Source organism: Ranitomeya variabilis, chromosome 8 (genome assembly GCF_051348905.1).
Source record: "Ranitomeya variabilis isolate aRanVar5 chromosome 8, aRanVar5.hap1, whole genome shotgun sequence".
NCBI classification, from domain to species: Eukaryota; Metazoa; Chordata; class Amphibia; order Anura; family Dendrobatidae; genus Ranitomeya; species Ranitomeya variabilis.
Genome location: NC_135239.1, coordinates 2,867,474 through 2,894,272, shown reverse-complemented (window position 1 = coordinate 2,894,272; position 26,799 = coordinate 2,867,474). Strand labels below are relative to the sequence as shown.

Below are 26,799 nucleotides of genomic sequence, written 5' to 3'. Positions count from 1 at the left end.
AGCATTGTGTGGGGCCATTATACTGTATGGAGCATTGTGAGGGGCCATTATACTGTATGGAGCGTCATGTGTGGCCATTATACAGTATGGAGCGTCATGTGTGGCCATATTTTTTTTTGTTTATAATTATTGTTTACGAAACATTGTGATCAGAAGTGCTAAATGGGTGTGGTTGGGGCATGACTAGTTGTGAAATGGGTATGGTCAGAGGTATGGCCTAAAATTTGCCGCGGCGCGCTGTGCGTGTGTCCTGTTTGTGGCACATTAGTATATGGATGGTGACCATGGCGGACATTTTGATGTCAACCATTTTGGATCCAACTTTATTTTTTCCAATGGGAAGAGGGTCATGTGACACATCAAGCGTATTGAGAAAATCACAAGAAAAACAATGGTGTGCTTAGTTTTAACGTATCTTTATTCTTTCATGATGAGTTATTTACAAGTTTATCACTGCTTATAAAATGTGTTCAAAGTGCTGCCCATTGTGTTGGATTTTTAATACAACCCTCTTCTCCCACTCTTTGATAGCAAGACCGCAGAAGAAATGCTAGCACAGGCTCCCAGTATCTGTTGTTTCAGATGCTGCACTTCTCGTATCTTCGCAGCATAGACAATTGCCTTCAGATGACCCCAGCATCCAACCAGACCACAGGGGGTGCAGGTTGAGACTCGAGATCCTGGCCGTAAACTGAGTGCGGCCATCGTACGTAGACTCTCCAGCCCGTATTAGCGTTGTGCCGATGCTTATAAAGAAAGGACTGTTCTCTCTCCATCGTGACCCATCGTGGAACCAGGACCTGTGAAAGGACATTCCAGGACCCATCTCTGACCAGGACGCCGACGGAATCTTCAATCGTTCAGGCCGGAACGTCACCGCTATCTTTACAGAAACTGATCCTCAACACCACCAGACTGATAAGTTTGATACCTTTGTATTTCCTCAACCCTCTATTGCCCCTGCTATACCTATGCCCACCAAACACCATTTTACTATCCTTATTCCCCCCATTTACCCTCTCTCTGCCTGGAGTAAGGCTAGGTTCAGATTGCGTTAGGGCAATCCGTTTAGCGCTAAGCGCTAGCGGATTGCGCTAACGCAATGTCTTTTTCGGGGTCGCGTTAAATGCAGCGCCCTAGAGTCCTGGTCATTGCAGTAATGTCGCTCTGCCACTAAGGGGAGTGACGTTACGTCTGACTGCACTAAAGGAGTTCACCTGACCAGGTAACACTCACACTACACTTCACACTCCGGCCACCAGGGGGAGTGGTTCTATCTAGTAGGCCACTCCTCACACTCTGGTAAAACTGGGGGTTGGACAGGAAGACAGTGGGAAGTAACTAGGAAGAGCTAGAGAGAGGACCTGTCAGGGATGGGATCCTGACAGATTCCTAAGAAAGGACAAAAAGAGAGAGAAAAATGGGAATACAGCAAAGAGGCGATAGGACCAGAAGGAGTCGTGCTGTAAGATCGAGGCAACATCCTTCTGAGGTGCAAACAGTCGGTGGCCGGAACGCCGAGAAAGTAAGAGACTTTAAGCACTACTTCAAACCAAGGCTGGACAGTCAATTATAGGTTGGCTGTCTCACTAAAACACCTAAGCAGACAACGGAGGCAGCTGTGGGAGAGGGGCGACTCTAGAGTCCCGGAAGAACTCCAGGCCTACCCCGTCATACGGGTGCGTCCTAGCCATATCATCTGGGGGACGGAGAGAACGAATATCAGAGACAGACAGAATCAGTTGTGAGGACTATCCCGGGGTGCTCAGCAGGGAAGGACTACAACACACACAGGCGCTAGAAGGTAGACACTGATTCCCACCTGCAAGGGGAACTCTGGATGTGCCGTCGGACCGGTCTGTCTCAGCCAGCCCTGTTAACAGTGCTCTGGATTGGGTACCTCCAAACCTTCAGTAAAAAGGTAAAGAGACTGCAACCTGGTGTCCTTGTTATTTACCGGCACTGCACCGCACTACCACCACCATCCACACCTATTATTGGGCGTTCCTCAGCAGGGTCACGGACCGGGTCTAGCCACCGTGACAACCCCAGAACAGAGACTCAGAGGCCCAGTACTGGGTACCCGTCGGCCCTGCGACAGTGGGGGCGCTACATAAACGTCCCCGCTAGCGCAGATCCCCGATCTGCGAGAGCGGGGAACGGACCTTGGGCGCGCCACGGACGCTGCAAACAGCGTCCAAGGCGCGCTACAAAAGACCGGCACATCGCTAGCACGTGCCGAAAATGACACGCACTAGCAATGCGCTTAAACATTGCCGGCAATGGGAGCGCTAACGGACGCGGTGCACGGCGTTAATTTCCCCGTGCAACGCTGTCCGTTAGCGCTCAGCAATAAACGCAATGTGACCCTAGCCTAACACTGTTTCATTAAAAACCCCTGTTAACCCTTGTTCTGCCTCTGACCATTACTGCATCCTGGTACCTGCTCACATTATCATTTCTCCTGTCCTATGTACATACACTGCACAGTACCACCTCTATATCCTGTCCTGTATATATATACACTGCACAGTACCCTTACCACCCAACCATCCCGGATCCAGCGGGACTGTCCCGATTTTGACAGTCAGCCCCGCGATCCCGGGCGGGACATTAGTTGTCCCGCACTGGTTGGGAGGTGTGTATATCACCCGGCAGATCCGTATCACGTGCCTAGGGCGAGGACAATGCAGGGGGCGGCACCTAAGCAAGGTTTGTTGTTTTTTTTTATAAAAGCTGGGTCACCTCCCGACCAACCTCGCCCCCCCGGCCGCCTCCCACCCACCCTCCTTGAAGACGATACTCACCCTGCTCCAGCGATGCCTGGTCTCGGCTTCTGCAGTGCTCCTGAATGAGCGGTCACGTTGTACCGCTCATTAAGGTCATGAATATGCGCATATTCATGACCTTAATGAGCGGTATCACATGACCGCTCACGCAGGAAGAAGGTGCTGCGCCGGGAGTCGGGACAGAGCGAGAGGGATGTCAGCGCAGCCGCGCGGTGAGGAACAGGTAAGTATGAGGGACGGAGGGATGGGGGGACAGGGTAGGGGGGATGAAGGAGGACGGTAAGCCTCCATACAGGAGGGGGGGAATATGAGCCATGCATACAGGAGGGGGAAATATGAGCCATGCATACAGGAGGGGGAAATATGAGCCATGCACACAAGAGGGGGGGAATATGAGCCATGCATACAGGGGGGGAGGAATATGAGCCATGCATACAGGAGGGGGAAATATGAGCCATGCATACAGGAGGGGGAAATATGAGCCATGCATACAGGAGGGGGAAATATGAGCCATGCATACAGGAGGGGGAAATATGAGCCATGCACACAAGAGGGGGGGAATATGAGCCATGCATACAGGGGGGGAGGAATATGAGCCATGCATACAGGAGGGGGAAATATGAGCCATGCATACGGGGGGGGGGAATATGAGCCATGCATACAGGGGGAGGGGGAATATGAGCCATGCATACAGGAGGCGTGGTCATTATACAGTATTAAGCATCATGTGGGATCATTATACAGTATGGAGAACTGTGTGGCCATTATACAGTATGGAGCACCATGTGTGGCCATTATACACTATGGGGCATCACATGTGGCCATTATACAGTATGGAGAACTGTGTGTGGCCATTATACAGTATGGAGCATCATGTGGAGACATTATACAGTAAGGAGCATCATGTGTGGCCATTATACAGTATGGAGCATCATATGTGGCCATTATACAGTACCTTCATGTGGGGCTATTATACAGTATGGAGCATAATGTGTCTGCAGCGCCCCAGAGTCCTGGTCGTTGCAGTACTGTGGCTCCGCCACTATGGGGAGCTATGGTACGTCTGATTGCACTAAGGAGTTTCTCTGACCAGGTACACTCACACCACACTTCACACTCCGGCCACCAGGGGGGGTGGTTCTATCTACTAGGCCACTCCTCACACTTTGGTAAAACTGGGGGTTGGACAGGAAGACAGGGAGAAGTAGCTGGGAAGAGCTAGTGAGAGGACCTGTCAGGGATGGGATCCTGGCAGACTCCTCAGAACAGAACTAACCAGTGCACAACGGGAATACAGTAAAGAAGTATTGGGACCAGAAGGAGTCGTGCTGTTAGACCGAGGCAACATCCTTCTGAGGCGCAAACAGTCGGTGGCCGGAACGCCGAGCAAGTAAGAGACTTTAAGTACACTGCAAACCACGGCCGGACAGCTAATTACAGGTTGGCTGTCTCACTTAACACCTAAGCAGACAACGGAGGCAGCTGTGGGAGAGGGGCGACTCTAGGGTCCCGGAAGAACTCCAGGCCTACCCCGTCATACGGGTGCGTCCTACCATATCATCTGGGGGACGGAGAGAATGAACATCAGAGACAGACAGAAACAGTTGTGAGGACTATCCCGGGAGCTCCGCAGGGAAGAACTACAACATCCAGCGCTAGAAGGTAGACACTGATTCCCACCTGTAAAGAGAACTCCTGATGTGCCTTTGGACCGGCCGGTCTCTGACAACCCAGTTAACAGCGCTCTGGACTGAGGTCTCCAAAACCTTCAGTAAAGAGGTAAAGAGACTGCAACCTGGTGTCTTCGTTATTTACCGCGACTTGCACCCCACAACTGCACCATCATCATCACTTATTCTACCGGACGTCCCCAACTGACAGACAGGGCCACGGACCGGGTCTAGCCACCGTGACAACCCCAGGACTGAGACCCAGAGGCCCGGTGCCGGGTACCCCTAGGCCCTGCGGCGGTGTGGGGGCGCTCCATGTCCAATGGCCATTATACAGTATGGAGCGTCATGTGTGGCCATTATACAGTATGGATGGTCATGTGTGGCCATATTTTTTTTTGCTTATAATTGTTTACGAAACATTGTGATCAGAAGTGCTAATTGGGTGTGGTTTGGGGCATGACTAGTTGTGAAATGAGTGTGGTCAGAGGTGTGGCCTAAAATTTGCCGCGGCTGTGTATATACACTGCACAATACCACTCCTCCTGTCCTGTATATATACACTGCACAGTACCACTCCTCCTGTCCTGTATATATATACTGCACAGTACCACTCCTCCTGTCCTGTATATGGAGCGCCCCCACGTTAAGGGGCAGTGGGGTACTCGGCACCGGGTCTATCTCTCTTAGTTCTGGGGATGTCACGGTGGCCCAACCCAGTCCGTGGCCCTTTGAGGGGTGCACAATTAAAAGGGTAAAGTTTGTCTAGTGTTTGTGATGCCACCTGTGGTGTTCGGTCAGAGTGACCGACGCTGCTTAGGGGTCCGCTGGGGTGATGGAGTGGCAGCTAGATTGTATACCTTCTCACAGGTGAAGTATGTCCCCAGGGCTTCCCTTGAGGTGTAGATGGTGATGGTGGACGATGTGAGGCGCAATGAATAACGAGGACACAAAGGTTGCAGTCTCTTTACCTTTTACTGAAGACTTCAGCGTCCACAGTCCAGGGTACGGACCACAGGGTAGGCAGAGTCCGTCCGGTCTGAAGGCAAATCCAGAGTTCTCTTCACCAGGTGGAAATCAGTAGCCTTCCTACTAGCACCTGTGTGTTGTAGTACCTCCCTGCTTAGCACCACGGGATAGTCCTCACAACCTTTGTAGATGTTCTAGATGTTATTCCTTTCTCTCTGTCCCCCAGGTGGTATGGATAGGACAAACCCGTATGACTGGGATGGCCTGAGGCTTGTTTATAGGGACCCTAGAGACGCCCCGACCCCCACAATTCGCCACCGTGTCTTCTTAGGTATTAAGGTCGGGCAGCCAACTTGGAATTGACTGTCCTGCCGGTCTCTGAAGTAAAGCATAGAGCCTATTACTCCCTCGGTGTTCCGGCCACCGGCTACACGCCTCAGAAGGAGGCTGCCATCTCGGGGCAGAACTCTTCCCGGTATTATCTCCTTGTGCTGTGACTTCGTTTCTCACTCTCTACAATACACTTCTCGTGTACTTTCTTAGGATACTGCCGCACGTGGGGCAGGCGCAGCTCCGTGTCTTTCTGTCTCACTAGGCCTCTGTCAGGATCCCACCCCTGACAGGGACCCTCTGTCTGCAGCTCAGCTGTTCCTCCTTTCCCCCTGTCTGCCTGACAGGTGTTGCCTGGGCAAAGCCATCAATGGAGTCAGTTCTTTGACCTCAACTGTGGTAGTAGTAGTAGTAGCGACAGTACATGTCATGGTCCTGCTGATAGTACACGTCGGGGTAACAGTCGTAGTCGTGGTAATCGTCGTAGCCTGGACATAAGGTGGCACTGTTACTACAGGAGACAATTTGGGTGGGCTCCTCGGGGGATAGACTACGGTGTCTTTCTTTTTATGCACATTTAAGGCGAACCAACCCTTTTCCCTGAAGTGCCTGGTATAGGTGACTATGTCTCCCGGGTAAAGGTCTCGGTCTGGGTGGCCTTCCCGAAGGTGGGATTCCACGTCCCTCCGGTTTACAAAGACCTCAGCGTACAGCCCTTGCTCTTTGATGAAGCCCCATCCTCCCCGGAGCTTGAAGGTTACAACCGTGCCCTGCTTACGCGGGGCCTGGTGGGTGGTATGGTCCTTACGGGCCTTGGCTTTTATCGCTAGGACACGTTGGTCATGGGCCTCACGTTGGACCTGGTACTTCTCTTTCTCCTTCCACTGTCGAGCAAGCTGGGCCTGGTAGTCCCCCCAACTTAGGACTTCCACCGTCTCCCCTTTGTGTTGCCCTGCCCCGGGGAACCCCATAAAGTCCGATCCGGGATTCACCCAGCGGTACACGGTCCGCTCCGCGTAGACCTCACCCGACAGGGTGGTGGGCGCAATTGTGGCCTTCAGGAGATGTTCCATGCCTGTGGCCTGGTCCCATGGTGCTAGACGCTGCAAGTGGCGGGTACCGCGAGGAGGTCGCGCTGCGATGGGGCCTATCAATAGTTCCTCATTCACCGGGGCAGGGTCAGCGGGCTTACCTGCCACCATGGTGTGCTGGATATCGACTGGCTCTGCTGGCGGCGGCGTCCGTGATGGTGTCGGGAGTGGTGTCAGCGGCAGTAGGTCTTTCGCAGGCGCCACCTGGTACGGGGCTTTGGTCTTCATCTGAAGCTTCAGAAGTTGGTCGATCAATTCCTCCATTACAATCTGCAGGGAGTCGGAGTCAGCAGTGAAGGCTTGGCTGCGGTGCCCTTCCGAGTAGCTGGGGGAGTCCTCTGCTCCGACCCCACGCTCCGGCTCCGGGTGGCTGGCCATGGCGTCCTCCACGTGGCTGACTTCTTCTTGGTCCTTTTTCCGCTCTCTCCTTCGTGGGCGGTTTAGTTTTCGTTGTCTCCGCCCGCCATTGAGGATCAGGAGGCGGATCTCAGCTGCTGACGCACACGTCCTCAAGGTACAAAGATATTTAGATTGGGCGGCCATTATTTTTCGCGCTTCTCAGTTCGTTCACGCCCACAACTCCACGCCCTTCTTCTTCTCCTGCGCTCCTCGTGGTGCTATAATGGCGGCAGTTTTGGCGGCAAATGGTATTACACAGTCTTTGCAATAAATCACAGTTCCAATACAGTTCTTAGGCACACATGACTCGGGCTTAAGTAGATCCTGTTCGTGAAGCCAAGATTTTGGAGCGCCCCCACGTTAAGGGGTAATGGGGTCCTCGGTACCGGGTCCCCTCTGTCTCGGTTCTGGGGATGTCACGGTGGCCCGACCCGGTCCGTGTCCCTTTGAGGGGCGCCCAATTAAAAGGGTAAAGCTTGTCTGGTGTTCATGACGCCACCTGTGGTGTTCGGTCAGAGTGACCGACGCTGCTTAGGTGTCCGCTGGGGTGATGGAGTGGCAGCTAGATGGTATACCTTCCCACAGGTGAAGTATGTCCCCAGGGCTTCCCAGATGTGTAGGTGGTGATGGTGGACGATGTGAGGCGCAATGAATAACGAGGACACAGGGTTGCAGTCTCTTTACCTTTTACTGAAGACTTCAGCGTCCACATTCCAGAGTACCGTTCACAGGGCAGGCAGAGTCCGGCCGGTCCGAAGGCACATCCAGAGCTCCCTTGTGCAGGTGGAAATAAGTAGCCTCCCTACTAGCGCCTGTGTGTTATAGTACCTCCCTGGTGAGCACCACGGGATAGTCCTCACAACTTTCGTGGATGTTTCTGATGTTCTCTCTCTCTGTCCCCCAGATGATATGGATAGGACAAACCCGTATGACTGGGATGGCCTGAGGCTTGTTTATAGGGAGCCTAGAGAAGCCCCGACCGCCACAATTTGCCACCGTATCTTCTTAGGTATTAAGGTCGGGCAGCCAACTTGGAATTGACTGTCCTGCCGGTCTCTGAAGTAATGCGTAGAGTCAATTACTCCCTCTGTGTTCCGGCCACCGGCTACGCGCCTCAGAAGGAGGCTGCCGATCTCGGGGCAGAACTCCTCCCGGTATTATCTCCTTGTGCTGTGACTTCTTTTCTCACTCTCTACAATACAGTTCTCTTTATGTCCTTTCTTAGGATGCTGCCGCACGTGGGGCAGGCGCAGCTCCATGTCTTTCTGTCTCGCTAGGCCTGTCAGGATCCCACCCCTGACAGGGACCCTCTGTCTGCAGCTCAGATGTTCCTCCTTTCCCCCTGTCTGCCTGACAGGTGTTGCCTGGGCAAAGTCCAGCCAGCGTCTCCCTAACTTTCTATCCAACCCACCAGTTTTACCCTTCTGTGAAGAGTGCCCTACTAGATAGGAGCATGGCTTCCCCTGGTGGTCTGGAGTGTGAAGTGTGGTGTGATGCTGTGATACCTGGAAAGATGGACTCCTTTATTACCTTCAGAAGTAATATCACTCTCCCTGGTGGAAGAATAATATTACTGCAGCAACCAGGACTGTGGGGCGCTGCATATATATGCACTCCAAGGTACCACTCCTCCTATATATACACTGCACAGTACCACCTCTCCTGTCCTGTATATATACCCCCACAATGGATCTGCCCCCATCCACCTCCCCTACAGCTCCTACCCAACATCCCCACAGTCCCTACTCCTATTGCCTTTATACACCTGCTTTAGCAAAACTGATGTGTATTTGGTCCTGCCAATAAAGCTTCTTTGATTTGATTTACACTGCACAGTACCACTCCTCCTGTCCTGTATATATACACTGCACAGTGCCACTCCTCCTGTCCTGTATATATACACTGCACAGTACCGCTCCTCCTGTCCTGTATATATACACTGCACAGTACCACTCCTCCTATATATACACTGCACAGTACCACTCCTCCTGTCCTGTATATATACACTGCACAGTGCCACTCCTCCTGTCCTGTATATATATACTGCACAGTACCACTCCTCCTGTATATATACCCTGCACAGTACCACTCCTCCTCTATATATACACTGCACAGTACCACTCCTCCTGTATATATACACTGCACAGTACCACTCCTCCTGTCCTGTATATATACACTGCACAGTACCACTCCTCCTGTCCTGTATATATACACTGCACAGTACCACTCCTCCTGTCCTGTATATATACACAGCACAGTACCACTCCTCCTATATATACACAGCACAGTACCACTCCTCCTCTCCTGTATATATACACTGCACAGTACCACTCCTCCTGTATATATACCCTGCACAGTACCACTCCTCCTGTCCTGTATATATACACTGCACAGTACCACTCCTCCTGTATATATACCCTGCACAGTACCACTCCTCCTCTATATATACACTGCACAGTACCACTCCTCCTGTATATATACACTGCACAGTACCACTCCTCCTGTCCTGTATATATACACTGCACAGTACCACTCCTCCTGTCCTGTATATATACTCTGCACAGTACCACTCCTCCTGTATATATACCCTGCACAGTACCACTCCTCCTCTATATATACACTGCACAGTACCACTCCTCTCGTCCAGTGTACAGCTTGTATTCCTCAGTATATGAGATATTCGGAGGGGCAGCACTTCCTTCCAAGTGACTGCTGGGCCCCAGTCCAGGTTTTTGTGGTCACGTTGCCTCCTGGACTGGGTCTTATTTCTGGTGAGACATTTAGTTGTGGATCTGCTCCCGGGCGAGCAGCTGCATTCATGATGCTCCTCAGACTTCTCGCCCTTCTGATCCCGGAGTTCCTGATTGATTTGGTCTTTGTGCTTTTTGTTCTGAGTCTGGTTGGCTTTTACCTGGGTGCTCAATGGATGAGGGAGCGGTGCACCAAGATGAAGATCGAGCGAGCGCAGTCACAGAGAGAGCGCGCCCTGGAGCGGATGGAGAAGATGGCGCTGCGCTCTAAAGCACAGGTACGGGGGCACTGCTGGTTTTAGAGAAAGTGGGGCCCTGGGCAAAAGTTTACAGTGGGGCCCCAAATGCTCACATATTCCACATCACATAAACATTTTGGTTGTATTTACATGCGCTGAGTTCAGCGCATTACACAAGCATGATCGACAATACTGAAGTCATACACCGGCTAAGGAAGAATGATGGGGACAGGTAGTCCTCGATGCAGTACAATGCAGGTCTCATATATTATGCACTCCCTATGGTCTTTGATAGAGTATACTGCAGCCCCCTCATAGAGTATACTGTAGCCCCCTCATAGTATATTGCAGAACCTCTCACAGGTTATACTGCAGTGCAGCCCCCCTCATAGAGTATACTGCAGAACCCCTCATAGAGTATACTGCAGCCCCCCTCATACAGTATACTGCAGCCCCCTCAACGTATACTGCAGCCTCCCTCAGAATATACTGCAGCCACACACCCAGTATAATGCAGCCACACACAGTATAATGTAGCCCCCCACACATACAGTATAATGCAATTTCCCTTTCACAGTATAGTGCAGCCCCTCACACACACAGTATAATGCAGCCCCCTCAACACACAGTATAATGCAGCCCCATTCCACTCGCAGTGAAGTGCAGCCCCCCACACAGTACAGTGCAGTTCCCCCACACACAGCATAATGCAGCCCCCTACTCATAGTATAGTGCAGCACCCTCACACAAACAGTATACTACAGCCCCCAACACACAGTGTAGTGCAGCCCATCTCCACACACAGTAGAGTGCAGCTCCCCAACACACAGCATAATGCAGCCCCCCACACACAGTATAATGCAGCCCCTCCACACACAGTATAGTGCAACTCCACACAGTATAGTGCAGCTCTTCCAACACACAGTATAGTGCAGCTCCCCAACACACGGCATAGTGCAGCTCCCCCCACACAGTATAGTGCAGCTCCCCCACACACAGTACAGTGCAGCTCCCCAACACACAGTACAGTGCAGCCCCCAACACACAGTATAGTGCAGCTCTCCCCAACACACAGTATAGTGCAGCTCTCCCCAACACATAGTATAGTGCAGCTCTCCCAACACACAGTATAGTGCAGCCCCCCAACACACAGTACAGTGCAGCTCCCCCTCACACAGTACAGTGCAGACCCCCAGCACACAGCACAGTGCAACTCCCCAAACACACAGCATAATGCAGCCCCCACACACAGTATAATGCAGCTCTCCCCAACACACAGTATAGTGCAGCTCTCCCCAACACATAGTATAGTGCAGCTCTCCCAACACACAGTATAGTGCAGCCCCCCTCACACAAAACAGTGCAGCTCCCCAACACAGTATAGTGCAGCCCCAACACACAGTACAGTGCAGCCCCCAACACACAGTACAGTGCAGCTCCCCCTCGCACAGTACAGTGCAGCTGTCTCCCAACACAGTACAGTGCAGCCCCCCAACACACAGTATAGTGCAGCCCCCACACTCACACACAGTATAGTGCAGCTCCAACACACACAGTATATGGCAGACATGCACACATACACAGTATAATGCAGCCCCCACACTCACACACACACACACAATGCGTCATATACACACTCACACAATACTCACCCTTCCTCCTTGTCCCCCGCGTTGCTCCAGGCTCTGCTCCGGTCTCATTGGCTCGAGTGCTGGCACAGCATGGTGCACGATGAAGTGACATCATCTCACGCCCACTGAGTCACAAGCAGATGGGGAGTGATGGGAGAGGGAGTATCATCTGACACTCTCCTCCGTCACTGCTTTCAACTGTGTTGGTGTCTATGATGCCGATAAGTTGAATGAGCGATGGGGGTGTGCCAGTCCCCATAGTAGCCACTGAATGGGGGCCCCTGCAGGAGTGGGGGTCCCTAGGCAGCTGCCTGGTCTGCCTGCCCCTAACGCTGTACGGGGAAGAGGTAGGGGAGGGTCCAATAGCCATCATATGGACAAAAGTATGTACCCCTCACATCCACCACTGGGGGCTTCTCTGTCCTCATCTACATCCATAGACATTAATATGGAGAAAGTATGTGCCCCTCACATCACCACTGGGGACTTCACTGTCCTCATCTACATCCATAGACATTAGTATGGAGAAAAGTATGTGCCCCCCACATCCACCACTGGGGACTTCTCTATCCTCACCTGCAACACCCGCTAGGGCTGTGGGGTTCTCGGCACTGGGTCGGACGGTTCTTAAAGGGGTTGTCACAGCAGCAGTGACCCAGTCTGTGGCACTGGACGTGCAATTAAAAGGGGTGGATGATGGAAAGGAATAAAGTTTATATAAGAAAAGGGGATTATTCGTGACGCCACCTGTGGTACTTGGCCAGGGATGGCCGACGCTGCTTAAAGGGACTGCTGCGGACGAGGGTGATGCAACTAGGATGGTTCTGCTCCCCACAAGTGGAGCGGGGCCCCAGGGCTACCAGAACAGTTTATGAGGGATGGTGGACGTTGGATTGCAGGAATGAGGGTGCAGGAATAACTAGAGGACTCAAGGGTTGCAGTTTCCTTTACCTTTAATCCTAGGTTGCAGGTGCAGTCCAGGGCACAAGTCACAGCTGGTGATGGAAATCCGGGCAGCCTGGAAGCAATTCAGGATCCTGCTAGCCAGGTGGGGTTGTAGGCCTCCCTGCTGCACTGTTCTCTGGGTGCTTGGTGCTTTTAGTTCTCCTCAAGTCCCTCTATGTCTGTCCACTAAGTGAAACACTACCCGCATGGCAGGCCGCTTGAGCCTGTTCCTGTTATGGACCTGGTGGTTAGGTGCACCAGGAATGACCTGATAGTTAAACACGGAATCGGGACGAGCTCTGGGGAAATGGGAACTCTGCTGACCGCAAACCCTACTCCTATCAACACAACTAGAAATAGCCGTGGAGCGTGCCTGACTCTGCCTAGACGCCTCTTCACAGCCTAAGAGCTAACTGCCCCTAAAGAAAGGAAACAAAGCCTCACTTGCCTCAGAGAAATTTCCCCAAAGGTAAAAGCAGCCCCCCCACAAGTATTGACTGTGAGTTAAGAGGAAATCACAAACACAGGATGAAATAGGCTTTAGCAAAGAGAGGCCAGTCTAACTAAACAGATTGAGGATAGAAAAGGGATCTTTGCGGTCAACACAACAAACTACAAAAACCACGCAGAGTGTGCAAAAAATACCCCCGCACCGACTTACGGTGCGGTGGTGCCACTCTGCACCCCCAGAGCTTCCAGCTAGCCAGGCAGTTTCATGATAGCAAGCTGGACTAGAACTTAGCAAGAAAAACCATAAGTAACAAATGAACAAGCCGGAACTTAGCTTTTGCTGGAGTAGACAGGTCCTCAGAAAGATCCAGGAGAGATCTGAACCAGTACTAGAACATTGACAGCTGGCATGGAGTAACGATCTCAGTGGAGTTAAATAGAGAATCCTAGCCTAGCCCTAAACGAGGGCAGCTGGGGAAGGAATCTCAGAAGCAGCAGCTCCCCTCACAGCCACCAGAGGGAGTCCAAGGACAGAACTCACCGAAGTACCATTCATGACCACAGGAGGGAGTTCGAGAACGGAATTCACAACAGTTCCAGGTGTCACTCCCTTGTGGTGACTCCAGGCTCTCATATGCTGCTGTGCCTTCAGGTGTCCAATGGGGTGAGGAGATCTGAAACCTCCTGTCCTGTTTATAGGGACTCTAACACGCCCCGGGATCTAAAGGTGTCACCGTGTCTTCAGGTGTGTGTGGGGACAGATAACTTGCAATTCAGCTGTCCTGCCGGTCTCTGCTGTAAGTCGTAGAGTTCCTTACAACCTCGGTGGTCCGGCTACCGGTTATCTGCGCCTCAGAGGGAGGCAGCTTGCTCTTAGCTTGTCTCCCCTGATATCCTCTCCTGTGCTTCGCTCTCCTGCACACTCACTGAACAATGTTCGGCTTTCTGTATGTCTCTTCCTCCAGGGGCTGCAGTACTTCACACTACAGGCCCCTTCAGACCTTCTGACACTCTATGTCGGTCTGCTCTCTTCTGTGTCTCTCACTTTCTGAACTGAAACTCCACCCTTTCCCTCCAGATCAGGATGTATTTATAGGGGAGTTCACCCTAAACTAGGCTTAGAGCTCCCCCTTCTGGTCTGGAGTGTGACCATGTTGTATGCATTGTGATAAAAGATCTCCTTCATCGCTTCCAAACGTAACATCACTCTCCCCGTGAGGAAAGCAATGCTACGGTGACGACCAGGACCCTGGGGCGCCACAACATGATAAAAAGGACACGCAAGCTAATCTCCTGGGGTGCCCCACACAAATGAAGAATTATAAATGGGGTCCCCGGAGTAATGAAGACATTAAGTAAATCCCATATTCTAACTGAATGCACTGTCAGTGTTCAGACTGACATCCCACAAGTTTCACCCAGCTTAGTCAGTGGCCGTCCCAGGAGGGACAAAATGTGAGAGTATGTAGCATAACTCAATCAGTGTTAGTCAATGCCTGAAGGAAGTCGTCATTGCAGCCGTGATGAAGCCACGGAACACAAGTTGGAACATGGTGCATGCGCTGTCAGAACCTCCAGTAACATAAGGCACTTTTTGCCACCGGATGTGGGGTGAACACGTGGCATCACAGGGGAAACATAGTCAGTGGTGATGCAGAAGGTAATGGGACAAAAGGGGACACCCAAGTTTAGTGATTAAGACGTGGGTAGCAATATTTTTTTCCTGCAATGTACGATTGTTCCTGGAGATGTAGACAGGCACCAATATCCTGTCGCCACCACGGTCTGAGATCTGTATCACCACCACCTCTGTGTCTGGTGGCACCATATTGGGCGATCGCATACAATGTGCAATCCTGTATTTAAGCTTCTCCACTTTGCATGGTAAATGAGGGGTTAATAAGTGTCGGTGCTTCATTAGCACTGATCGCCAATCACATTCTTCTAGGAGAGTAGGGCGATGATGGGAGCTTATCATTATTTTGCCACCTTCTCTATAATATGCACCATGTGATCCCCACCCATGACCTTTTAGATTGCTGGCAACTCCCTGTGGCTTTTGTGGGAGGGTTGGGGTCTCAGTTTTGCAGGAAGGAAAGGAGGGGTTCTCCAGCGGTAAGGAAAGTTCAATCGACTAGTAAGATAAAAAGTAACTTTTAATTAACCCATTAAAAACTTGTTTGCAACCAGTATAGGGCTCAGTTCAGATGGTGTACATAAGAAAACCAACGCGTTTCAGCGATATGACTTAATCATGGTATACACATTGGTTTCTGTGGAGAAACAGGGTCAGTGGGTGCTATTGTCCGCTGGCCCGGCTGTCTTTAGCAAGACTGCATGGACCAGGGCTCATACCACTGAACGCCCGCTCTATCTCCCGGTGGGAAATACACTACACAGACAACACAGGGTTAAGGTAAAACAGTGCGGCAATACTTTATTGAACCACAACACACAATAGCAAACAGAACTATCTCAGGAATTACCCCAACATACTGCACATGACAGGCCCTCACCCTTTCACTGACTCACCGAGATAATGGTAGATGTTATATCAGAGCTCCCAGGGTCGCTATTCCACCTGTGATATACACACAGAGAAGAGATATCGACAAGCCTAGGGAGATGACCAAGAACAGTCCATAGAGTCTGTACAAGGTCAGAAGCCAGTTGACATGACGTCAGAGCTCCCAGGGTCGCTATTCCACCTGTGATACACACACAGAGAAGAGGTAACGACAAGCGTAGGGAGATGACCAAGAACAGTCCATAGAGTCCATACAAGGTCCAACGCCAGTTGACACGAAAGTCACCACCTAGCTCATCTGACCATCTCCATGGAACCAGGCGACCAGCGGGTCCCAACCCTGGCTTTCTCCAAACATATCCATGGTTCAGAGATGGTCACTGGATCAGATCTGTGTCCTTCCAACCGGAGCCGAAAATGTTTCCTATAGAATCATAGATCAGTGTCCCTCATAATGGTGCCATGATGAATTGGCTGCAGTCCTTTCTCTTGTCTGGTGGGTGGTTTGCAGAATGTCCGGCTGGTAGCTCAGTGTTAAGCCCCCGTCTCACATAGCGAGATCGCTAGCGATATCGCTGCTGAGTCACAAGTTTTGTGATGCAACAGCGACTTCAGTAGCGATCTCGCTATGTGTGACACGTACCAGCGACCAGGCCCCTGCTGTGAGATCGCTGGTCGTGTCGGAATAGCCTGGACCTTTTTTTGGTCACTGAGGTCCCGCTGACATCGCTGAATCGGTGTGTGTGACACCGATCCAGCGATGTCTTCACTGGTAACCAGGGTAAACATCGGGTTACTAAGCGCAGGGCCGCGCTTAGTAACCCGATGTTTACCCTGGTTACCAGCGTAAATGTAAAAAAAAACAAACAGTATATACTGACCATCTGATGTCCGTCAGGTCCCTTGCCGTCTGCTTCCTGCTCTGACTGAGATCCGGCCGTACAGCGAGAGCGCAGCACAGCAGTGACGTCACCGCTGCGCTCTCGCTGTACGGCTGCTCAGTCAGAGCAGGAAGCAGACAGCGATGGACCTGACGGACATCAGATGGTGAGTATGTACTGTTTGTTTTTTTTTACATTTACGCTGGTAACCAGGGTAAACATCGGGTTACTAAGCGCGGCCCTGCGCTTAGTAACCCGATGTTTCCCCTGGTTACCCGGGTGCTGCAGGGGGACTTCGGCATCGTTGAAGACAGTTTCAACGATGCCGAAGTTGTTCCCCTGATCGTTGGTCGCTGGAGAGCGGTCTGTGTGACAGCTCCCCAGCGACCACACAGCGACTTACCAACGATCACGGCCAGGTCGTATCGCTGGTCGTGATCGTTGGTAAATCGCTATGTGAGACGGGGCCTTTACTTCAGTGTCCCATGATGTGATCTCTCAGTCTTTTTATACCCAAGGCATGTAAGCTATTTTTAGAATTACCCAGGGTCCTTCAGTCAAACATCAAGATAAGGTATACATCGGTGATGGGATTAAGTAGCACTATTAGCATATAAGCACACATCAATAAACAAAGCTTAACACACCCTATGTACAGTCACTATTACAGACTTAAGGTACCTTCACACTGAGCGACTTTCCAACGAGAACGACAGCGATCCGTGACGTTACAGCGTCCTGGATAGCGATCTCGTTGTGTTTGACACGCAGCAGCGATCTGGATCCTGCTGTGATATCGCTGGTCGGAGCTAAAAGTCCAGAACTTTATTTCGTCGCTGATGACCCGCTGTCATCGCTAGATCGGCGTGTGTGACGCCGATCCAGCGACGTGTTCACTTGTAACCAGGGTAAACATCGGGTTACTAAGTGCAGGGCCGCGCTTAGTAACCCGATATTTACCCTGGTTACCATTGTAAAAGTTAAAAAAAAAAACCAGTACATACTCACATTCTGATGTCTGTCACGTCCCCCGGCGTCCACAGGGTTAAAAGTGCTTTCGGCAGGAGCGCTGCTAATGCCGCACTGCCGAGAGCTTCCCTGCACTGACTGTGTCGGCGCCGGCCGTAAAGCAGAGCACAGCGGTGACGTCACCGCTGTTACTGCCGGTGCTGACACATTCACTGCAGGGAAGCTCTCGGCAGCAGCGCGTGCATTAAGCGCTCCTGCCGAAAGCAGTTTTAACCCTGTGGACGCCGGCGGGGGACGTGACAGACATCAGAATGTGAGTATGTAGTGTTTTTATTTTACTTTTACAATGGTAACCATGGTAAATATCGGGTTACTAAGCGCGGCACTGCACTTAGTAACCCGATGTTTACCCTGGTTACCCGGGTGCTGCAGGGGGATTTCGGCATCGTTGAAGACAGTTTCAATGATGCCGAAGTCGTTCCCCTGATCGTTGGTCGCTGGAGAGAGCTGTCTGTGTGACAGCTCCCCAGCGACCACACAACGACTTACCAACGATCACGGCCAGGTCGTATCGCTGGTTGTGATCGTAGGTAAGGCTACTTTCACGCTAGCGTTAACTGCAATACGTCGCTATGCGTCATTTTGCCGAAAAAACGCATCCTGCAAAAGTGCTTGCAGGATGCATTTTTTCTGCATTGACTAACATTAGCGACGCATTTGCGATGCATTGACACAAGTCGCAACCATTGTGCGACGGTTGCGCCGTGTTGTGGCGGACCGTCGGGAGCAAAAAACGTTACATGTAACGTTTTTTGCTCCCGACGGTCCGCTTTTTCCGACCGCACATGCGCTGACGGAACTCCGCCCCCACCTCCCCGCACTTCCCCGCACCTCACAATGGGGCAGCGGATGCGCTGGAAAAATGCATCCGCTGCCCCCATTGTGCGGCGGAGACAATGCTAGTGTCGGTGACCTCGGCCCGACGCACTGCGACGGACCGAGCCCGACGCTAGTGTGAAAGTAGCCTAAGTCGTTTAGTGTGAAGGTACCTTTACACAGTATGTTAGATAGTATATCAGTTGGCAAGTCAGTCTTCTTGACCCACCAGACATAAACACTTAAATTCACAAGCCAATATACAGATAAAAAGCCAGTTCTTTTGGTTTGCAAAAACATGGTTGTCTGGGAAATTAAGATACAATCTGGTTTCTTCACAGTTTCCTTACCTTACTTTTTATCTTACTGGTAGATTGAACTTTCCTCATCTCTGGAGAACCCATCCTTTCCTTCCTGCTTCATTAACCACATCTTAGGCTATGTTCACATTTGCGGTTGAGTCCACAGCATATTGTCCGCAACCGCAAATGCATGCAAACGCATGATGACGCTGTGCTTTTTATCCGCATCAGCTTACGCATGACGGGAAAAAACAATGTTTGCATGCGTTTTTGCATGCGCTCACATTTTTTATGCGGATGCTTTTGATAGGAAAATATTTTTCAAAGACAATTTCCTTGACACAAGCCACGCCTGGCTCATGGGATTTCTATATAAACCCTTGTACAGATGAAATTTTCAGATTTTGCTCCTTTATCCTGTGTCAAGATGGATCTTCGCATGGAGAGTTTCTATCGGAATCTGGATTTGGATGTCAACTTGTTTCTTTCCTTTGCATTTGCTTGTGAGCAAGAACAAAAAAGAGAAAAACAGAGAAGACGACGTCGGAGCCTTTGGCAGCACCCGATTCTTGAACTATAAACAGAGCCATTGAGCCTACCATTCCTTATTCAGTGAGCTCCGTGGAAACCCAGAGAAATATTTTGAGTACACGAGGATGTGTAAAGACAGCTTTATGGAATTGCTGGACCGTGTACAAGGAGCAATCAGCAGGCAGGATACCCAGATCCGTAGAGTGATTCCTGCTGAGGAACGTCTGCTGGTGACACTAAGGTACGTAATATTTAAACACTAAAGCCTGTCATAATTCTTATTGTTCTGCAATGTACTTAATATTTGTCCCTTTTTTTGTTTTGCAAAAAAGCGGTCCTAAATATTATTGTTATAAAAGCCATGTCCTTTTTTTTTTCTTTCTCTGTTTTGCAAAACCCCAGTCATAAAAATTATTGTTCTGATTTATATTTTTTTCTCTGTTCGGCAGATTCCTGGCTACCGGAGAGAGCCTATCATTGCTCCTTTTCCAGTTCTGGATAGGAATTTCCACACTCTCTGGGATTATCGCAGACACCTGCCGGGCTTTGTGGGATGTTTTCCGAGAGGAATTTATCCCTCTACCCACCACGGACATCTGGCAGCAAACTGCAGACCAAATTTTTTAAGTTTGTAATTTCCCCAACTGTTTGGGAGCAGTGGATGGAAAACATATCCGGATTACCAAACCAGCTGGAACTGGATCCGAGTACTTTAATTATAAAAAATATTTTTCCATAGTGCTCATGGCTAGTGTTGAGCATTCCAATACCGCAAGTATCGGGTATCGGCCGATACTTGCGGTATCGGAATTCCGATACCGAGATCCGATACTTTTGTGGTATCGGGAATCGGAATCGGAAGTTTCCAGTGTATGGTTCCCAGGGTCTGAAGGAGAGGAAACTCTCCTTCAGGCCCTGGGATCCATATGAATGTGTAAAATAAAGAATTAAAATAAAAAATATTGATATACTCACCTGTCCGGAGGCCCCTGGACATCACCGCTGGTAACCGGCAGCCTTCTTTGTTTAAAATGAGCGCGTTCAGCACCTTCCATGACGTCACGGCTTCTGATTGGTCGTGTGCCGCTCATGTGACCGCCACGCGACCAATCACAAGCCGTGACGTAATTCTCAGGTCCTAAATTCCTAGAATTAGGAATTTAGGACCTGAGAATTACGTCACGGCTTGTGATTGGTCGCGTGGCGGTCACATGGGCGGCCGCGACCAATCAGAAGCCGTGACGTCATGGAAGGCCCTGAACGCGCTCATTTTAAGCAAAGAAGGCTGCCGGTTACCAGCGGTAAGGTCTAGGCTGCGTCGGAGAGGTGAGTATATCAATATTTTTTATTTTAATTCTTTATTTTACACATTAATATGGATCCCAGGGCCTGAAGGAGAGTTTCCTCTCCCTCAGACCCTGGGAACCATCAGGGATACCGTCCGATACTTGAGTCCCATTGACTTGTATTGGTATCGGGTATCGGATCAGATCCGATACTTTGCCGGTATCAGCCGATACTTTCCGATACCGATACTTTCAAGTATCGGACGGTATCGCTCAACACTACTCATGGCGATTGCAGCTGTGGACTTTAGGTTTGTCGTCATGGACATTGGATCTTTTGGCTGTGGTAATGACTCCCAAACATTTAAAAACTCGGCCATGGGCCAACGGTTGTATGGCAATTATTTCAATTCCCCCCTGTCACAACCTCTTCCCAACACTCATGGACTGCCAATGCCATTTGTTGTGGTTGGGGATGAGGCCTTTCAGATGTGTGGAAACCTCCTGAAACCATACTCCAGTTGGGACTTCACACGCACAAAAAGGATTTTAAATTACCGACTGACCAGGGCACGAAGAACAGTTGAGTGTGCCTTTGGTATCCTTGTCTCAAAATGGCGCCTTTTAAGGACAGCCATTAATCTCAAAATTGAGACAGTCGATGAGGTGGCAAAGGAGTGTGTGGTTCTGCACAACTACATAATGGCTAAAGAGCGACCCAACGCTGAACTTGATGAACCGGTTACTAACCCATTGCCAGATTACCATCATCACCCCCTCAGGACAAGAGTTGAAGTTGCCTAAATGAGGGACACATTTGCATCCTACTTTGTTTCTGACAGTGGACGTCTGTCCTGGCAAGATGACATGGCTTAGTTTTCTTGTGATGTTGTGCAATGTTATGTACCTGTAATTAGCTAAATTTAATTTAATGTTTGCTGACAATAAAACACCTCTAGTTAAACACCTGTTCCAAGTGTCCTCTATATTAGAATATTTTTTTAAAAAAAGTTTAATAAGGTAATCACCGGTTCACAACTACAGTTTTTATATAGTCCACTCGCTGTATCATGCAGATTGCATGAGACAGGGATTGGATTATAACCAAATTGGGTTATGTCACCCATGCTTTACACTACACCTCTTCTCTCTGAGGTCAGTGCTATGGTAGGAGACACTGGATTAGCTCCATCGTCTCTTCAGTCTGCATTGCTCTGTTTCTATATATTACTGCAGACTGAAGAGATGATGGAGCTCATCCACCTCATATCTTTACTCACCTGCCCGTGTGTCAGGACTAGTGCACTCAGGATGCAGAAAACACAGCATCCTGAGTGCATTAGTGCTGACACCTGGGCAGGTGAACATTGCTAACCCCTGACCTTTTTTGCTGTATTAACCCCTTAATCCCATATGACGTACTATCCCGTCGAGGTGACCTGGGACTTAATTCCCAGTGACGAGATAGTACGTTATAGGCGATCAGCCGCGCTCATAGGTGATCATTACAGCTGACATCCGGCACTATGTGCTAGGAGCGGTCACGGACCGCTCCCGCACATTAACCCCCGGAAAACTGCGATCAAACATGATCGCAGCATTCTGGCAGCATAGGGAAGCATCGCACAGGGTGGGGGCTCCCTGCGTGCTTCCCTGAGACCCTCAGAACAACGCGATGTGATCGCGTTGTTCCGAGTGTCTCCTCCCTGCAGACCCCGAATCCAAAATGGCCGAGGGGTCCTTCCGGGTCCTGCAGGGAGGTGGCAAGCCTCCTGCACTGCCTGTCAGATCACCGATCTGACACAGTGCTTTGCAAAGTGTCAGATCAGCGATCTTACACTATAGTGTGATGTCCCCCCTGGGACAATGTAAAAAAATTAAAGAAAAAATATTTACTTGTGTAAAAAAAATATTAATTTCCTAAATAAAGAAAAAAAAATATTGTTCCAATAAATACATTTCTTTATCTAAATTTAAAAAAACAATAAAAGTACACATATTTAGTATTGCCGTGTCTGTAACGACCCGACCAATAAAACTCTCCCACTAGTTAACCCCTTCAGTGAACACCGTAAAAGAAAAAAAAAAAAAAGGCAAAAAAACAACGCTTTATTATCATACCCCCAAACAAAAGTGGAATAACACGCGATCAAAAACACGGATATAAATAAACATGGTAGCGCTGAAAACGTCTTCTTGTCCCGCAAAAAATGAGCCACCATACAGCATCATAAGCAAAAAAATAAAAAAGTTATAGTCCTCAGAATAAAGCGATGCAAAAATAATTATTTTTTATGTAAAATATTTTTTATCGTATAAAAGCGCCAAAGCATAAAAATGATATAAATGAGAGATCGCTGTAATCATACTGACCCGAAGAATAAAGAACGGTATAAACGCCCCCCCCCCCCCAAAGAAATTAATGAATTGCTGGTTTTTGGTCATTCTGCCTCACAAAAATCGGAATAAAAAGCGATCAAAAAATGTCACGGGCCCAGAAATGGTACCTATAAAAATGTAAACTTGTCCCACAAAAAACAAGACCTCACATGACTCTGTGGACCAAAATATGGAAAAATTATAGCTCTCAAAATGTGGAGACGCAAAAACTATTTTTTTCAATAAAAGCGTCTTTTAGTGTGTGATGGCTGCCAATCATAAAAATCCGATACAAAACCCACTATAAATAGTAAATCAAACCCCCCTTCATCACCCCCTTAGTTAGGGAAAAATAATACAATTAAAAAAATGTATTTATTTCCATTTTCCCATTAGGGTTAGGGTTGGGGCTAAAGTTAGGGTTAGGACTACAGTTAGGGTTGGGGCTACAGTTAATGTTGGGGCTACAGTTAGGGTTGAGGCTAAAGTTAGGGTTAGGGTTGGGGTTAAAGTTAGGGTTAGGGTTGGGGTCAAAAGAAAAAAGAGATTGATAAAACGGCACTGCGTTGGGACTAGACCTCAACATGCACGGTTGTTACCCTCTTCGTTGGATTTGTGTTATACCGCACTTCTAGACTCCGGGTGCTCATCCAGAAAAGCAAGACATTCCATGTGCAAAAAAGAAAAGATTTAGATAGCACTCACCGGTCCTTAAAACTTCATGCTTTATTCAGATACTTAAAACATCATGGCTTGGAGAACGAGTTAACAAGGTGTACGAGACAGTGCTGACGACGGCCGTTTAGTGCTGCACTGCGCTTCAATGGGTCAGTGTGTCAGAGGATCTGACAGAGAAATACCTGAGCTCTGGGATGCCCCTCCCTCTGTAACCACCTCCCACCACAACGAAATGCATAAAAAACATTAAAAACATTGCAATATTGTATGTACTTAACCCTCTGGGTCCATTCGGGAAAAGATTTTCAGATATCACTAAACTTTACATTATCTACCTGGATGCAGTGATGATATCCAAGTACTATCATACTAGGCTTACTTCAAAAAAAGAAGAAAGGAATCACATGTAACAAATCTCACCATGCTCCCTGGTCTGCCTCTTCGCTGTACGTCGACCTCTTTTTTCAAAGGAATATGGACATATCTGCTCTATCATTTAGTCCTATTGGGCCCATCGCACCTGTACGCATAATCCATTTAGCTTCTCGCTGTAGTAATAGTTTATGCAAGTTTCTGCCTCTAGTTGGCAGTACAACTTTCTCCAAACCTGCAAACATTAGGACGTCTGGATCTCCCCGTGTTTATCCTTAACGTGACTGATTAATCGTGGGACACCCTTTCCTGTTGTGATGGATTTGTAGTGCTCTCTGAATCGTATGTACAGGGGGCGAATTCTATTTCCTATGTAAAAAGACCCGCAGATACATAGAGCCACATATACTACAAAATCTGTTTTGCACGATATAAATTGCGATACTGTATGTGTGAGTGCCCCCATACGAATTTCTCTATCTGTCTTATGGAACTTGCAGCATGGGCAAAGCCCACATTTATAGTTTCCTTTAGGAATACCTTCATTCAGCCAATTGTTATTTGGTTTACCTGTGCGGTTTTTTACCAAAACATCTCTAAGTCTAGTGCTGCATTTGCATGAAATAAGGGGCACTCTTGGTACAATCTCTGCCAGATCTTTATCCCTCCCCAGGATATGCCAATTCCTTCTTATGGAGGATCATATTTGCTAATCCATGGAACCATACTGGAAACTAAAGGGTAGTCTTTTTTCATGCTTGTCCCTTATGGGGCTAAAGTTAGGGTTAGGGTTGGGGCTAAAGTTAGGGTTAGGGTTAAGGCTAAAGTTAGGGTTAGGGCTACAGTTAGGGTTGGGGCTAAAGTTAAGGTTGGGGTTGGGGCTAAAGTTAGGGTTGGGGCTAAAGTTAAGGTTAGGGTTGGGGCTAAAGTTAGGGTTGGGGCTAAAGTTAGGGTTAGGGTTTAGATTACATTTACGGTTGTGGTTAGGGTTGGGATTAGGATTAGAGGTGTGTTGGGGTTAGGGGTGTGGTTAGGGTTGGGATTTGGGTTAGGGGTGTGTTCAGGTTAGGGGTGTGGTTAGGGTTATAGTTAAGGTTGGGATAAGGGTTAGGGCTGTGTTCGGGTTAGAGTTGGTGTTAGAATTGAGGGGTTTCCACTGTTTAGGCACATCAGGGGCTCTCCAAATGTGACATGGCATCCGATCTCAATTCCAGCCAAGTCTGCGTTGAAAAAGTAAAACAGTGCTCCTTCCCTTCCGAGCTCTCCACGTGCGCTAAAACAGGGCTTTACCCCAACATATGGGGTATCAGCATACTCAGGACAAATTGGAAAACAACTTTTGGGGTCCAATGTCTCTTGGTACCCTTGGGAAAATAAAAAATTGGGGGCTAAAAAAATCATTTTTGTGGGAAAAAAATGTTTTTTTATTTTCACGCTCTGCATTATAAACTGTAGTGAAACATTGGGGGGTTAAAAGTTCTCATAACACATCTAGATAAGTTCCTTGGGGGTTTAGTTTCCAATATGGGGTCACTTGTGGGGGTTTGTACTGTTTAGGTACATCAGGGGCTCTGCAAATGCAACGTGATGCCTGCAGACCAATCCATCTAAGTCCGCATTCCAAACTGTGCTCCTTCCCTTCTGAGCTCTGCCATGCACCCAAACGGTGGTTCTCCCCAACATATGGGGTATCGGCGTACTCAGGACAAATTGGACAACAACTTTTGGTGTCCAATTTCTCCTGTTACCCTTGAGAAAATACAAAACTGGGGGCTAAAAAATAATTTAAAAAAAAGATTTTTTATTTTCACGGCTCTGCGTTATAAACTGTAGTAAAACACTTGAGGGTTCGAAGTTCTCACAACACATCTAGATAAGTTCCTTAGGGGTCTACTTTCCAAAATGGTGTCTCTTGTGGGGGATTTCCACTGTTTAGGCACATCAGTGGCTCTCAAAACGCGACATGGCGTCCTATCTGAATTCCAGTCAATTTCGTATTGAAAAGTCAAATGACGCTCTTTCCCTTCTGAGCTCTGCCATGCGCCCAAACAGTGGTTTACCCCCACATATAGGATATCAGCATACTCAGGACAAATTGCACAACAACATTTGGGGTCCAATTTCTTCTGTTACCCTTGGGAAAATAAAAAATTGGGGGCAGAAAGATAGTGTTTGTGAAAAAAATATGATTTTTTATTTTTACAGCTCTACATTATAAACTTCTGTGAAGCACTTGATGGGTCAAAGTGCTCACCAGACATCTAGATAAGTTCCTTAGGGGGTCTACTTTCCAAAATGGTGTCACTTGTTGGGGATTTTAATGTTTAGGCACATCAGGGGCTCTCCAAACGCAACATGGCATCCCATCTCAATTCCAGTCAATTTTGCATTGAAAAGTCAAACGGCGCTCCTTCCCTTCCGAGCTCTGCCATGCGCCCAAACAGTAGTTTACCCCCACATATGGGGTATCAGCATACTCAAGACAAATTGTACAATAACTTTTGGGGTCCAATTTCTGATGTTACGTTTAGTAAAATAAAACAAATTGGAGCTGAAGTAAATTTTTTGTGAAAAAAAGTTAAATGTTATTTTTTTTTTTAAATATTCCAAAAATTCCTGTGAAACACCTGAAGGGTTAATAAACTTCTTGAATGTGGTTTTGAGCACCTTGAGGGGTGCAGTTTGTAGAATGGTTTCACACTTGTGTATTTTCTATCATATAGACCCCTCAAAAT

At 48.9% G+C, this 26,799-nt stretch overlaps 1 protein-coding gene across 2 annotated transcripts in view; it reads left to right on the top strand.

Annotated features, from left to right (window-relative positions):
- Positions 1-10,018: 10,018 nt before the first annotated feature.
- The window catches only part of LOC143788384 (vitamin D3 hydroxylase-associated protein-like), a 207,515-nt gene continuing 190,734 nt past the window's right edge, over positions 10,019-26,799 (top strand). Inside the window, exon 1 of one of the 2 annotated variants that reach the window (XM_077278037.1) lies at positions 10,019-10,276. In XM_077278037.1, coding sequence (XP_077134152.1) covers positions 10,067-10,276 — 210 coding nt within the window. In that variant the 5' untranslated portion in view covers positions 10,019-10,066. The remainder of the gene's footprint in view (positions 10,277-26,799) is intronic. The other variant, XM_077278036.1, reaches the window with a different exon arrangement.